We start from the raw sequence: 11,623 nt of genomic DNA on the forward strand, positions 1-11,623 counted from the left end.
GCGGGCAGGGCGGGGGCCGGGGCCGGCTGGTATAGGTGTAGGTGCTCATGGCCGGAGAGGGGCTGTCGGTCAACCTGGGGGGGGCGATCGGGGTCGCAGGGCCCCGCTGTCGGTAGAGCGGGGCTTTGAGGCAGGCGGGCGCCAAGGCGGGGCGGGAGGCGGGGAGGGGTAAGCAGTGCCACGGACAGGGATTCCCCGGCGCAGGGACCGCCAAGCGGGGAGGCGGCCGGCGGGACGCTAGGCAGCGGGGGCAGCAGGCGGGAGCCGCCGCGCTCGGTTCGCTCCAGCGAGCTCGGAGCCCGCCAGTCCGGCCCGCATCGGTTGCCCAGCAACGCCGAGACCCGCGTGGACCGAGCTCCCAAGTAGTTCCGGTGGGCGGGCTTCGCGAGGCGGCCCGCCCCCAGGGCACTTCCGGCCCTTGGCTCCGCCCGCCCGCGCTCCCGAGCGGAGGCGCCTGCGCATTAGGGGCGCTCGGTCCTGGCAGGTGCCGTGGCGGCGGCGGCGGCGGCGGCCCTCGCGCTTCGGGCCTGTCCTCGGCCCCGCCCTGGCATGTGCCGGGGCTGGGCTGGTGTCTGCGCCATTCTCTCCGGCCCACGTGCTCGCTCCCCGTAGTGGGCGTCGCCGGCTGTTGTCCCCGGGGGCCGCGCGGCGCCAGGCACCCAGCTCTGTTAAGTGCCACCCTGGGCCCCCCAGCACCCCGCCTCGCCCCGTCCCCTGCCCGGGCCGCCGCCCGACAAGCTCGAATTTCGCACCAGCTTTTCTTCCTGGGACCCTGCTGGCAGTGCCACAGCCCACGCCCGCTGCACCCCTCCCCTGCAGGAACAGGGTGGGGCGCTTTTGGGGGCTTTTAGGCCTCTGGGCTCCTAATTAGCCAAGCCCCTGGCTCTGAAGAATGAAGCTTTTGTTTTATTAAATGTTAAAATCTTGTAGTTAGTGTAGGTGAACCCCGAGTCAGTAGGTGAACCCCGAGTCAGGAGGATGGATGCTCATCCCCGAAGGCTACCCTGCCTGTTGCCCAGTGTGCTTGCTCGGGGGACGCTGAGGCACTAGGTGGTCAGGAGGTTTCGGGGTGGTGGTTTTCTGTTCCCTAATTTTCCTGTAACCGTATCTTACCCTAGTTGGTGGTTAGCTCAACATTTCAGCAAAAACACTTCTATTTTTCTGGGCACTGTTTTGTTCCTTCTGTTTCGATATTGTTTAAAATCACTGTCCCCTGTCTCAGATGTTCCAGTTCCGTCCTTCCAATTTCTGTTTGCATTTGCTCCAGATGGGCTGAGTGCTGCCTGGGAACCGGGTTCTGCATTGTTCTGCTTTTGTAACTCAGTTTCCCAGCCTGCAAGATGGGATAATAGAATCGGCCTTTTAGGGATTGTCATGAGGGTTAATAGCATTCATACTTATGAAACACTTCTGCCTGTGCCAGTAAATGCCATTCCGTTGAAAGGTGCATCCCTCCTGTGCTTTGTAGCTGCGGGTCTGAAGCAGAAGTAGGCATTGTTGTAACCCTATGGTAAAGGTGTATGGTGATACTAAAGATAAAAACTTCATCAAGATTGTAGGACTGATCACTTCATTTTGAGGTCACTAATGACAGGTCTAGAAGAAAAATGACATTAAATCATATTCAATAATAAACACCCATGTTTCAATTGGCAAAGCTCAGGGGCGAGCACATTCAAAATGCTGCAGGACCAGGAGAACACAGTGAGGTGAAATGCACCTATATACGCAGATCAGATAATGAGAGCTAAAGAGAACAATAAAGCAGGGAACAAAGCTGGCTATCAGGGGTAGCAGCTGACACGGACCTTCCACGTGGGTCAGGGAAGACTCACTGAGACGGTGACACACCTGCGTGAAGACATCAGTGGGTGCAGGAAGGAAACCTGGACTTGGGGCGTCCCAGCAGGCAGCCAGACTGGGTACGTCTCAGAGCATTAAAGCTCTAACATGCAACAAAGATCTTACCATCCGTCGTTTGTTAATAACTAAGCAAAGCAAGCATCATAAAAATAGGAATTGTAAAAGTACTGCGGGCCCTGCCTGGTGGCACAGCGGGTTGGAGCCCTGCACTGCGAAGCCGTGGCTGCTTCAATGGAGTTCGACCCCCACCCCGGAGCTGACCCACAGGGCATGGTAGACTGCTCCTGTCTTGCCCGCTGCCCCCCTCAGCAGTGTACTTCGTCGATCTGCCTGTTCTGCTCCCCGCTCTGACTCTGGTGAGTCCTCTTGCTGCCCCTGCACCTCTGGCCCGTGCCCCATTTCTGTATGCACAAATTAATCTTTTTTTGAAAAAAGTACTGAAAAGTTTCATTCACAAAGACCAGGTTTTCTGGATGACCATTTGTTGAAAAATGGGAACCTTTTTTGGTTTTTGTTTTTTGCAAACTATTGGAAAGCAGAGCATGTCTTCCCTTCCGAAACATTCAACCCCTGCCTGCCGATTAGTCTAGAATGATGCATAAATATACACCGAGCATATGCTGTGGAATGAGACGATGCAGGAATGATTTGCTGATGGGTTTCTGTGAACCCAGGGGAGGGAGCAACATGCCAGCAAGAAGGGACATTTTTACTTTGGAACAAGGAAGCATTTATTGTAGTGAGAGATACTGGACGCCCCCCCCCCCAGCACACTAAAGCCATTCCCTCCCCTCGTGTGGAGGAGACAGTGCTAGACTACAAGGAATCTCAAAGTGCTGTAATGATGAAATGCATTTTTCACCAATCTAGTCCAATTTAAAGTTAGATTAAAAGGACATATTGAAGCATTTCTGCAAATTCAAACAACAGAGCTTGTCATGCTTCTTATGACCCCAAACTCTGATCTCTCTTCTGTGCAATCTTTCTTCTGACTGTGGTGATTGGGCATCACAACCCTGCTTATTAGGGGACACTTTGAACAGACATTTAAACATTTTCTCCTGAACAAAGTTTGTGGAAAATTGGCATGACACTTGAGGCAACAGCAAAAGAAAAAATTCTGTAAACACCAACGAACAGAAAAGTGCTCAGCAAGAGGCAGAGAACAGCAAGGTCATTTACAAGTCCCCAGTCTGTACACAGCTGGAGACGCAGCACGTGGCACCTGCCGGGGACACCTGCTGACACCTGCCACAGGTGCGGGCTCGGTGCAGCTTCCACCTGAGCACCGCTGGGTCTGTCGCCGCCTCTGCTGAGGGCTCAGCACTCTTCTGAAGGAGCTTATTCTCGACTTTCTGGAAAGCAGTCTAGAGGTTGTTCTCTGCGCTGTGAGGCGGGCGGTGCCCTAGATATAGGATTCTCTGGCACACAGGAGCTGGTGGGCCTCAAAGATGGGCTGACTGCAGGTCCGCACCAGGTCGTCCTGCTTATTCTTCTGTCTGGACTCGGACAGGGCTCTGAGCCGGTGCAGTTCAGGCCTCCCTGTGACAGCTGCCTGACCCGTGGGGTCCGCGGACGCACAGACGGCCCCCCGCTGTTCCCAGCTCTCAGCCCCAGGCCCGCCAAGTGGCTCCTGCCCGCACAGAGTCCTTGATGCCCCTCCGGGGAGACTGGGTAGAGCTGGCGATGGCCTGGCGTCCAGGCTGAGCATCCTGGCTCGCATGCTGTCCACGGTCTGGCCCCCGCAAGCTGTGAGCTCGGGGGCCTGGCACCGGATGGCCTCCTGGTAAGAGGGGGGGCTTCCAGGGTTCCTCTCATCCACCAGCCGGAAGACGTCCTCTGTGGAGAGGGCGCAGGGCCTGGGGCTGAAGTCCAGACCTGGGTGGCTGTAGCTCTCAGGTCCTTCCTGAATGACCCTGCCAGCCAGCTGGCTTTCCCTTTTGAGAACCCTGCTGACCTGATCCCCTGAGAAGCCTTTGGATTTCACAGAGCCAAGGCTGGGGGTCTTGGCCAGCCCTCTCTTGTGAGGGGCAAAGGAGAACGACATGGAGTGTTTCTTGATTTCTCTGTTGGGCTTACTCTTCTCGCCCTTGGTGAAGGACCGGTGTCGGGAGAAGAGAGTCCTTCTGGGACTGGAAGGAGAAGGCAAGGGCGAGCTTTCAGAAGAGGTGTCCAGAGAACTGCTGCAGGGGCCTTTGGGCGCCAGGCCGCAGGGGGACCCCGGTCCCTGAGTCACAGTCTTGCCTCTCAGGCCGGGTGGCCCCTGGGGTCTGCCGTCGCTGGCAGGAAACACATCCTCCGGGAAAGGGTCTTCCGCTTCTTCGCTTTTAGACCCAGAGCCTGCTGGGGCCACGGTGGGGTCAGCCTCGCTGCTGGGGAGCGTGGGGGCCGGGTCCCTACCCTCCAGACACTCCAGGGGGGACCACACGCTGGGCTCGGAGTAGGTCCTGTCTGGGGGGCTGAGGTCGTGCCTGAGCTGGGTCGCTGCACTGGCCGCGGGCTCCGGGCTCAGCTCCCACATCTGCGGTAGGCCCTGGGGCTCCCCGGCCTCCTGGGGCTCCCTGCTGGGGGAGATGACCTCCGCATCGGGGTCGTTGCTGTCGTAGGCTGAGTCGTTCTGCAGGGTGGACACATCTGGGGGACAGAAGAGACAGTTTGAGCATCTTTTTTTTTTTTTTAAGATTTATTTATTTATGCACAGGAAGCTTGAGCTTCCTGTGCAGTTTCTTTTAGAAATAAACTTTCGCATCACCCCCAACTCCATCAGTGCGGACATGAGGTGGTCTTGTGAAGGAACTCTGGGGCTTGTTAGGTAAATTCGCCACATTCAAGTTGTATTTCTTTTCAAATCAGTTCGTTTGAGGTGCAGTATGAATGGGAAATGTGAGAATGAAAGAGAAAGAAAACCTTCAGTTTACAGATGGATCCCGTGGGTGTCTTACTCCTGGAGTCCATCTCCACACTCCATCCCACAGAACCACAAGGGGCTCGCTCAAGTGCCCGCTGGCCGCGGTGGGCCCGGGGCCACACCGGCCCTGCAGGATTCAGCACAAGAAGCTGTGCGTCCTCGGGCTGAAGAGAGGGGTGGCAGAGCGAAGTGTTCATGTTGGACAGGGGCCCCGCGGGCCTGAGTCTACCCAGATTTGGTGATTTGTGAGGTTGCCCGATGCTCCAAATAGCAGAGGCCCCTGACACCCCCGGCGTGGGTGGGGGGCGGGCAGGGACGCCTCTGCGTGCCATCGGCAGCACAGTCCCTACCTGAACTGTCGGTGTGTTCCAGGGAGTCGTCAGAGGCGATGCTGGAGTGTGCCGGAAGGTTATCCCCAAATATTTCAAGGCAGTTATCGATGAGGAATTCTACCAGCGCCTTAACCTGTGAGGAGGACGGAGCAGGCTGTGAGCTACACACATCTTTATTAGAATTTTAGGGTGAGTGGGGAAAGGAAGGAGACAGAGTGGGGTCACATTTCGGGAGGTGCCGAAAGGAGCCTGGAGAGACAGACCCCGGGGACGGTCATGCACACTCCCATATGTTCAGGTCACTGTTGAGAGCTGCAGGTTTCTCTCTCTGAGAGTTCAAAAAAGTCTTTAAAGGAACGAAAAGTTTCAATAAGGTAAGCGCTTCCCACGCTGGCAGCACGGCCACGCACAATTCAGTGCACAAAAGGGAAAAAAGAGGAGGGAGAGCGCAGACGGGGCAGCGGCCGCCTCCTAGGGCCCGGTCAGGGCCAGCCTGCCCCGTCACAGAGTGCGCTGCAGCCAGAGGGCGCTGCACCCCCTTTTGCTGTCAGGAGGGCACTTAGGCAACATCCCTGACATCCCTGGGCTTGGCTTGCTGACGTGGGTGAGATGATGTGTCGGGAAAGAGACAGGAGCAAGAGACAGGAGCAGACCTCGTCGTTCAGGACCATCTGGGCCTTGAAGGACAGGCTCTGGGCATCGCGGCGGGTCAGCATGCTGGGCCCCACACAGATGGCCAGGTTGCTGGCGTCCATCTTGCTGGTCTCGGAGTTCTTGCTGACCAAGTACAGCACCAAGAGCAGGGGCCTGAGCAGCAGGAGGTTGGGCCGGGGCAGCTGGTCCGCAACCCTAGAATCAAGTTCAAGTTTAGAGTCAGGCTCGGAAGGCCCTCATGGCCCACAGCGTCGGGGTTCTGCCTGGGCAGTCTGTCCTCCGCTAACACGAGGGAGGTGCGTTGGTTGGCACAGGAGCATTGCGCAACATCCATTCAGACCCGCCAGGGGCAGCTGACGCGGTCTGGGGGCCTGGACCCCGGGACACGCCAGGACACGGGCAGCCTGTACTGTGCGCATGCGTCTCGAACCGCGACGCGGTGGCTCTGCACTGGACTGCAGCGACTGCAGCCTTGTGAGCATCATTCAGCTGCAATCACTCGGCCAGGTGACTTGCTGTTTCGGATGCTGTACATGCAGCTGCCTCCATCTTTTCTTTGGGGTGGGGCCTTTTGGGGGGAGGTGGCAAAAACCAGTCGCCTTTTTGTGAAATGTGCTTATCACGTGCAGACGACACCCTTCTATAGCCTTCTGGGAAAGCTTTACGGAGCACAGATGTCTGTAAGGCCAGGGTCACTACTGTGGGAAAGGCAGAAGTCGGCAGGGCCAGATCCAATAACAACTCGCTCTGGGAAGTCTCACAGGATCTAACACTGAAGGGTTGACGGGGTCATTTTCGCTTCTCCTAAGAAGCTACTATTAGGAAAGCGTTGATGGCTCGAAGTAGAAACTTATTGCAAAATCTTATTGAGGAACAGACACGAGTGTCTTCAATTCTACAAACATTTGTCCCACATATGATGTGGAACAACTGTGACCCCTACACAGCTCTACAGGATTTGGCGAGCATGATGAAATTTTCAAGTTGGCATTTAAGATTCGTCTCTAAGAGGTCACCCCCAGGTTTACAGGTGTCTGCTGCCGCGAGAAATCGCTTTCATGGGCCCTCGCTTTGGTCATTTCTGAGGCTACGAGAGACTGTGTGAAAGGCAGCCCCTTCCCTACAGCTGCGCTGAGCTTCAGGGAAGATTCTCCTCTGCACAACGGCAGCCTCTGCCGGTTAAGGAAACCACACCCCACATGTGGCTGCTTTGTCTATTTTGAGCCTTTCACCTACTTTTTTGTCTCCTTTATTTTGATTACTTATGCCTTTTGCTGCCCCCACCTCTTGGGATTTGAGACCCCCAAAGTATACTTCTTCCTTTCTAACAAGTACTTTCTCTTGGCAAATGCTTCTTTTTTTTCATGTCCAGGGGGTACCTCCTGGAAATCAGCGGTACCTCCTGTTTCTGTCCTGGGAGCAGGTGAACAATTTCCCTCAGATTTCCTAAACATGCCCTTTTTTTGGCGAAACGCTTTGACAGGTATGTGAGGACCCAACAGGGTGGCCGTGGGCCTCCACCCGGGGTCCCCTGGCTACTTACTGCTTCAGGGCCTCGATCCTGTCATCCTCGCTGTGCTTCTGCAGGGCGTCCATCCACTCCTCGAACAGGTCACAGGAGAGCAGCCTCTGGGGGATGCCCCTCAGGAAGTCCTGGGGGCGAGAGGGAAGTGTCGGCCTCTGGGGTGTGTGACGGGCTGGTGCCTTCATCTTCCCTCTGCTGCCTCCAGGCACTCCGGGCTCCTCCTGCTCCAGGCTCAACCCCTTCCTCCCTGCATTTGATCCTCTGGGGATATCTCTCTCTCTCAGAAACTTCCTAAGGCCAGGCACAGAATGGCACCACCGGGGGGCATGGGACTATCAAGTTCCTTTTCATCAAATGTTGGGGGGCCCTTCATGTTGGAATGCAAGACCCCAGAAACACATGCTTATGTAAATGAGTAAAAGCCTTGACTTAAAAAAGAAAAAAAACAAAACACCCTTCAAGATGGGTTTATTGATGTGTAGAGTCAATAATGATTTTGTTTTCCTGGGTCTCGTGTCTTAGTCCACTGATAAGTCATGTGCATGGGGCTGACAACTCACCTTGAGGACAGCAGCCAGCAGGTGCACGGGAAGACTTTTCAGATCTACTGTGCCTCCTGCATTGAGCTCTTCCTTTAGTTCTTTACGGGCTTTCTCGTTGGCTGCTTTTCTGAATATCCCTTCAGTGGAAGGGCCCTTAAGGCACAGAATAGTGAGAATATCCTACAGGAAACAGGTGTAGGACAAGGACATGGTTAACCCTGTTTGACGGTAAAGGAGCTAACACCTGTCCTAAAGCAGCCTCCCCATCAGGTTAGCACTCCATTATACCCAGTCTTCACAAGAGACCAGCAATGCCCCATTTGCCTTTCAGTTCAGTGGAAACTGTCCTTCATAGCCCTATCATTTCTCCAAGAGGTGGAAGGTAAATTATGGCATTAGTCCAGGTTCCCTTCTTTCAGATCATTGAACACAAACCTTGAATTCTGATCATTCACGCTACACCCAACCTCTGTTGATTTCTTAGAAGCTACACATTTCCAGGCTTCTGAGCTTTTTGGAGTCTGAGGATGGCGAGGCCATCGATTTCAGCTTATTGGTCAATACAACTGGTTCTAGAATCCAGCTCCCTGGGATTCTCCTTTGTGCACGGGTGTGTGCAATGACATTTCCCAAAATGGGCAAAACTAGAGCTAGACCCCCAACAAAATTTCCCAGGACTTCTCCCACCTGGCAGGATGTGAGCACTTGCCTACCTGGATGGGCCTGGGGAGTGTATCATCATCACAGAGAACAGACAAGGGCTGGTCAAACAGAGATGCTTTCAGTTGTGGGAGTCTCCTCATCAGAAAAGGCCAGGACAGCACCTTCTTTCTCTTTTTAATTTCTACAGCCAAGAAAAGAAAGCAAAGAGAAAACTCAAGTTAAAATTAGTAATAAACAACGATCTATATAAGAAAATGGAGTTCATCAGCCACTTGATGCTAACAATTGCTACCTGAGGAAGTCATTTGAAAAATGAAGAATGCAAAGGACCTGAATCTTAATCTAGACAAATCACCCCAAAAACCAATCGCACCATCACCAGGGCAACCAGCCTAAACATCAACACTCAGGCTCAAAGGCCCCACCTTTCCTGTTTTTATTCTGCACCAGCTGTTTGCCACAGAAAATTAGCAAAGCTTGATTGCAGTCATAAACAACCAGCTTGACAACCTTAATAACTACGGTGGACATTTATGATGTGAAGTAGATTATTTTAATTTCTCCTCTGATTAGTGAAGAAAACAAAACTTGCAAGGAAAGGAGCTGACTTGCTCAAGATCATTTGGGGGAAGCTTAGCTGAGCAAGTGCCGCAGCTACCAACCATCGGCCGCTAGAGGGAGCTACATTCTGCTTTCCCAGTCACCTGTGGGGTTTTCTCCGAGCTCCCTTTAGAATGGGGAGTTGGGGGCCTGGGGGCACAGCTTGCAGCGAAAAGGCATGAACCCAGGTCTGGCCATTGGGATGATTTCTGTTGCAAAGTCCTGAAGACGTGTGTGCAATGGTTCCCTCTTACCTTCTCTCCCCCCCCACCTCAGCCCCCCAACCATGAAAGCTGTATCTCCTAAAGGCATTGGAATATGTTTCCAAATGTCTTATACTGGCAGGTGGAAGAGAATGGATAGAAAAGTGGGTTGTCCTTAGAGCTCGGAAGAACTGGCACAAGCTTAGGTTTTCAGGAAATGCACTATGAAAATAAGAGTGCATGGTGGGTTTCTTGGGATTTAAGATCAGCCGCCAGTGATTGCTGGGCTCTTAGATTCATTCTCCATGAGGAGAGGAAGGGGCGCCGCAGATTTTTCATATATGTGTATGTTTCCCTGGTCAAAGCAGAAGTGGCCAGGTGCTGTGTCCCTGCTGCAAAGCCCCTGGGGAGCTGGGGGTTGGGTTAGAGAGGGTCTTTCCGATCGGACATTCAGCTTCTCTAGGCTGCTGGCGAAACCTTGCCATCAAAGTGTTAATGTTCTGTGGTCTTTAAAAGAAGAGTTATAAAAACAAATTCCTAGTACAGGACTGTGGTTTTGTAAACCAAGAACATTCGCCGTTGACACATAAAAGACCAATGTTTTCAAAACTCACCAATTAGCTGGCAAATACTCTCTTCACTCTCACATGATGCCAACAGAGGATGTTTCTTGATATCTCCCTACAAACAGTTAAGATAGTAATAAACAAAAAGTTAAAATAGTATGTTTCTTGATATCACCCTACAAACATTCATTTTAATTAAAGATTTTTTCTTTCCCCACAAAGTACATAGAGCATTTTACCCATATTAAAATTAATCTTTAGAATCTGTAGTTTTTCTAGTTTTTAGAAATATTAAATACTATTAAATATCGATGAGCATCATGTAAGATCCCAATTAATATATTTCCTGTATTTTACATGTCAGTTTTCTACTCTGACCATTAATCTAAATGATACTTAAAATTTTCCCACCTTCTCACTGTGCAGATAAAATATTAAAAAAAATTGCTTTCTTACCTCTGACTGACATTCGATTAACGTCTCCATATTATTGGCATTTAGTGTTTTTGACTAAAAAAAGAAGAAAAATTCAAATTAGGTAAGCACTTTTGGACTCCTGCCGTTAGAAAATAGAAGTCAGTAAATGGAAGTGCGGTACATACCGCATGGCAGCTACTTGTTAACTTCATTAGACTCTGGGGCGGCTCCGCAGAGGTGAATTCTGCTCCATGGAACCTCAGCGCTGCCTGCGAGAGATCATACCAGAGGGAGTTAGGAGTTAGGAGGAGACATAAGAAGTCCATTTCAATGCCACTTTGCAAAAACACCAAGCTTGAAATCCTTAGGCAGACAGGTCGCATTTAAAGTGAGTTGTATGTTCCCAGGTGTTATTACAGGCACCTGAACTCACTTGTCGCTGAGCTACTGAAACCCGCTGTCGTCCCCATGCCAAACCCTCTCGTCGTTCACCCACCCCCAACCGCGGAGCGCTCATCTGAAGCGAAGCCACGCCACGGCTAACTCTCTCTCGGGCGCCTATGTCAAGCCTGTGCTAACCGCTTCGTGGACTTTCTCGTCCAAGCTCAAAAGGAGAGCACACTGATTTCAGGGTGCGACCCGTCGTTGACATAAAACAAAACTAGCACCCACAGAATCCCTATCCCAAACGCGTAGGCTACCCCACAGTCTCGCGTGTCCCGTGTCCAGAACACAGTGACCGCCTCTGGCCAGCGACCGGCTAGTCCGGCGTCTCCGGTACTCACCCTGCGGCTCTGCTCCGGGGCTGGGGAGGGAGAAACAGCACCGGGTAGCGCCGGGGCGGCGGGGACACTGGCCGCGGGGCCTCACGTGTCCGCGCTATAAACCGAGGGGCGGGCAGGTGGAAATTCAGAAGTTGCCGGCCGGAAAGCCCGGCACCCGCGCTCGGGGCCGCCGGAGGCTCACTTCCTCATTCCTTTTTGGGCAGCTCTGCCTTTTTTTTCTTCCACTTCGAGGTAAAAAAAAATTCTGCCAGCGACTCGGGTTGGAAAAGATGACATAAGGTTGGAGGTGAAAGGTCTGATGAATGTCACGGGTGGGACGTGTGAAAGGGGACTGTGTCACGCAGCGCGTAAACATCGCCTTGTTTTCTAAAGTGGTGACTTCAGGGGCCTCTTTCGGGGGGCATACCTGTTGGGGGGCGGTCACTCCTCCCACTCACCATCCACCCTGCTCATGGGTCACCAGTCGGGTCTGGGCAGTGGCCCCGCAAGGAAGTCAAGGAAGGGCCAGGCCAGTTCCCCCAAAGGTGGCGGAGATCCACCCTCACACCTAACCCCCCACCTCCCC

The 11,623-nt window shown here is 53.1% G+C and overlaps 1 protein-coding gene across 1 annotated transcript; it reads right to left on the bottom strand.

Annotated features, from left to right (window-relative positions):
* Positions 1 to 2,651: 2,651 nt before the first annotated feature.
* Positions 2,652 to 10,514, bottom strand: TAGAP (T-cell activation RhoGTPase activating protein). The gene is made up of 9 exons (XM_004674165.2): positions 10,459 to 10,514; positions 10,313 to 10,366; positions 9,905 to 9,971; positions 8,538 to 8,668; positions 7,843 to 8,004; positions 7,301 to 7,410; positions 5,757 to 5,952; positions 5,122 to 5,236; positions 2,652 to 4,497 (listed from the first exon to the last, which is right to left on the bottom strand). The coding sequence occupies exons 1-9, from the start codon at positions 10,483 to 10,485 to the stop codon at positions 3,269 to 3,271; spliced, it is 2,091 nt and encodes a 696-aa protein (XP_004674222.1). The 5' UTR covers positions 10,486 to 10,514; the 3' UTR covers positions 2,652 to 3,268.
* Between the last annotated feature and the right edge of the window lie 1,109 nt (positions 10,515 to 11,623).

This window comes from Condylura cristata, unplaced genomic scaffold (genome assembly GCF_000260355.1).
Source record: "Condylura cristata isolate star-nosed mole 26May11 unplaced genomic scaffold, ConCri1.0 scaffold00001, whole genome shotgun sequence".
Lineage (NCBI taxonomy): Eukaryota > Metazoa > Chordata > Mammalia > Eulipotyphla > Talpidae > Condylura > Condylura cristata.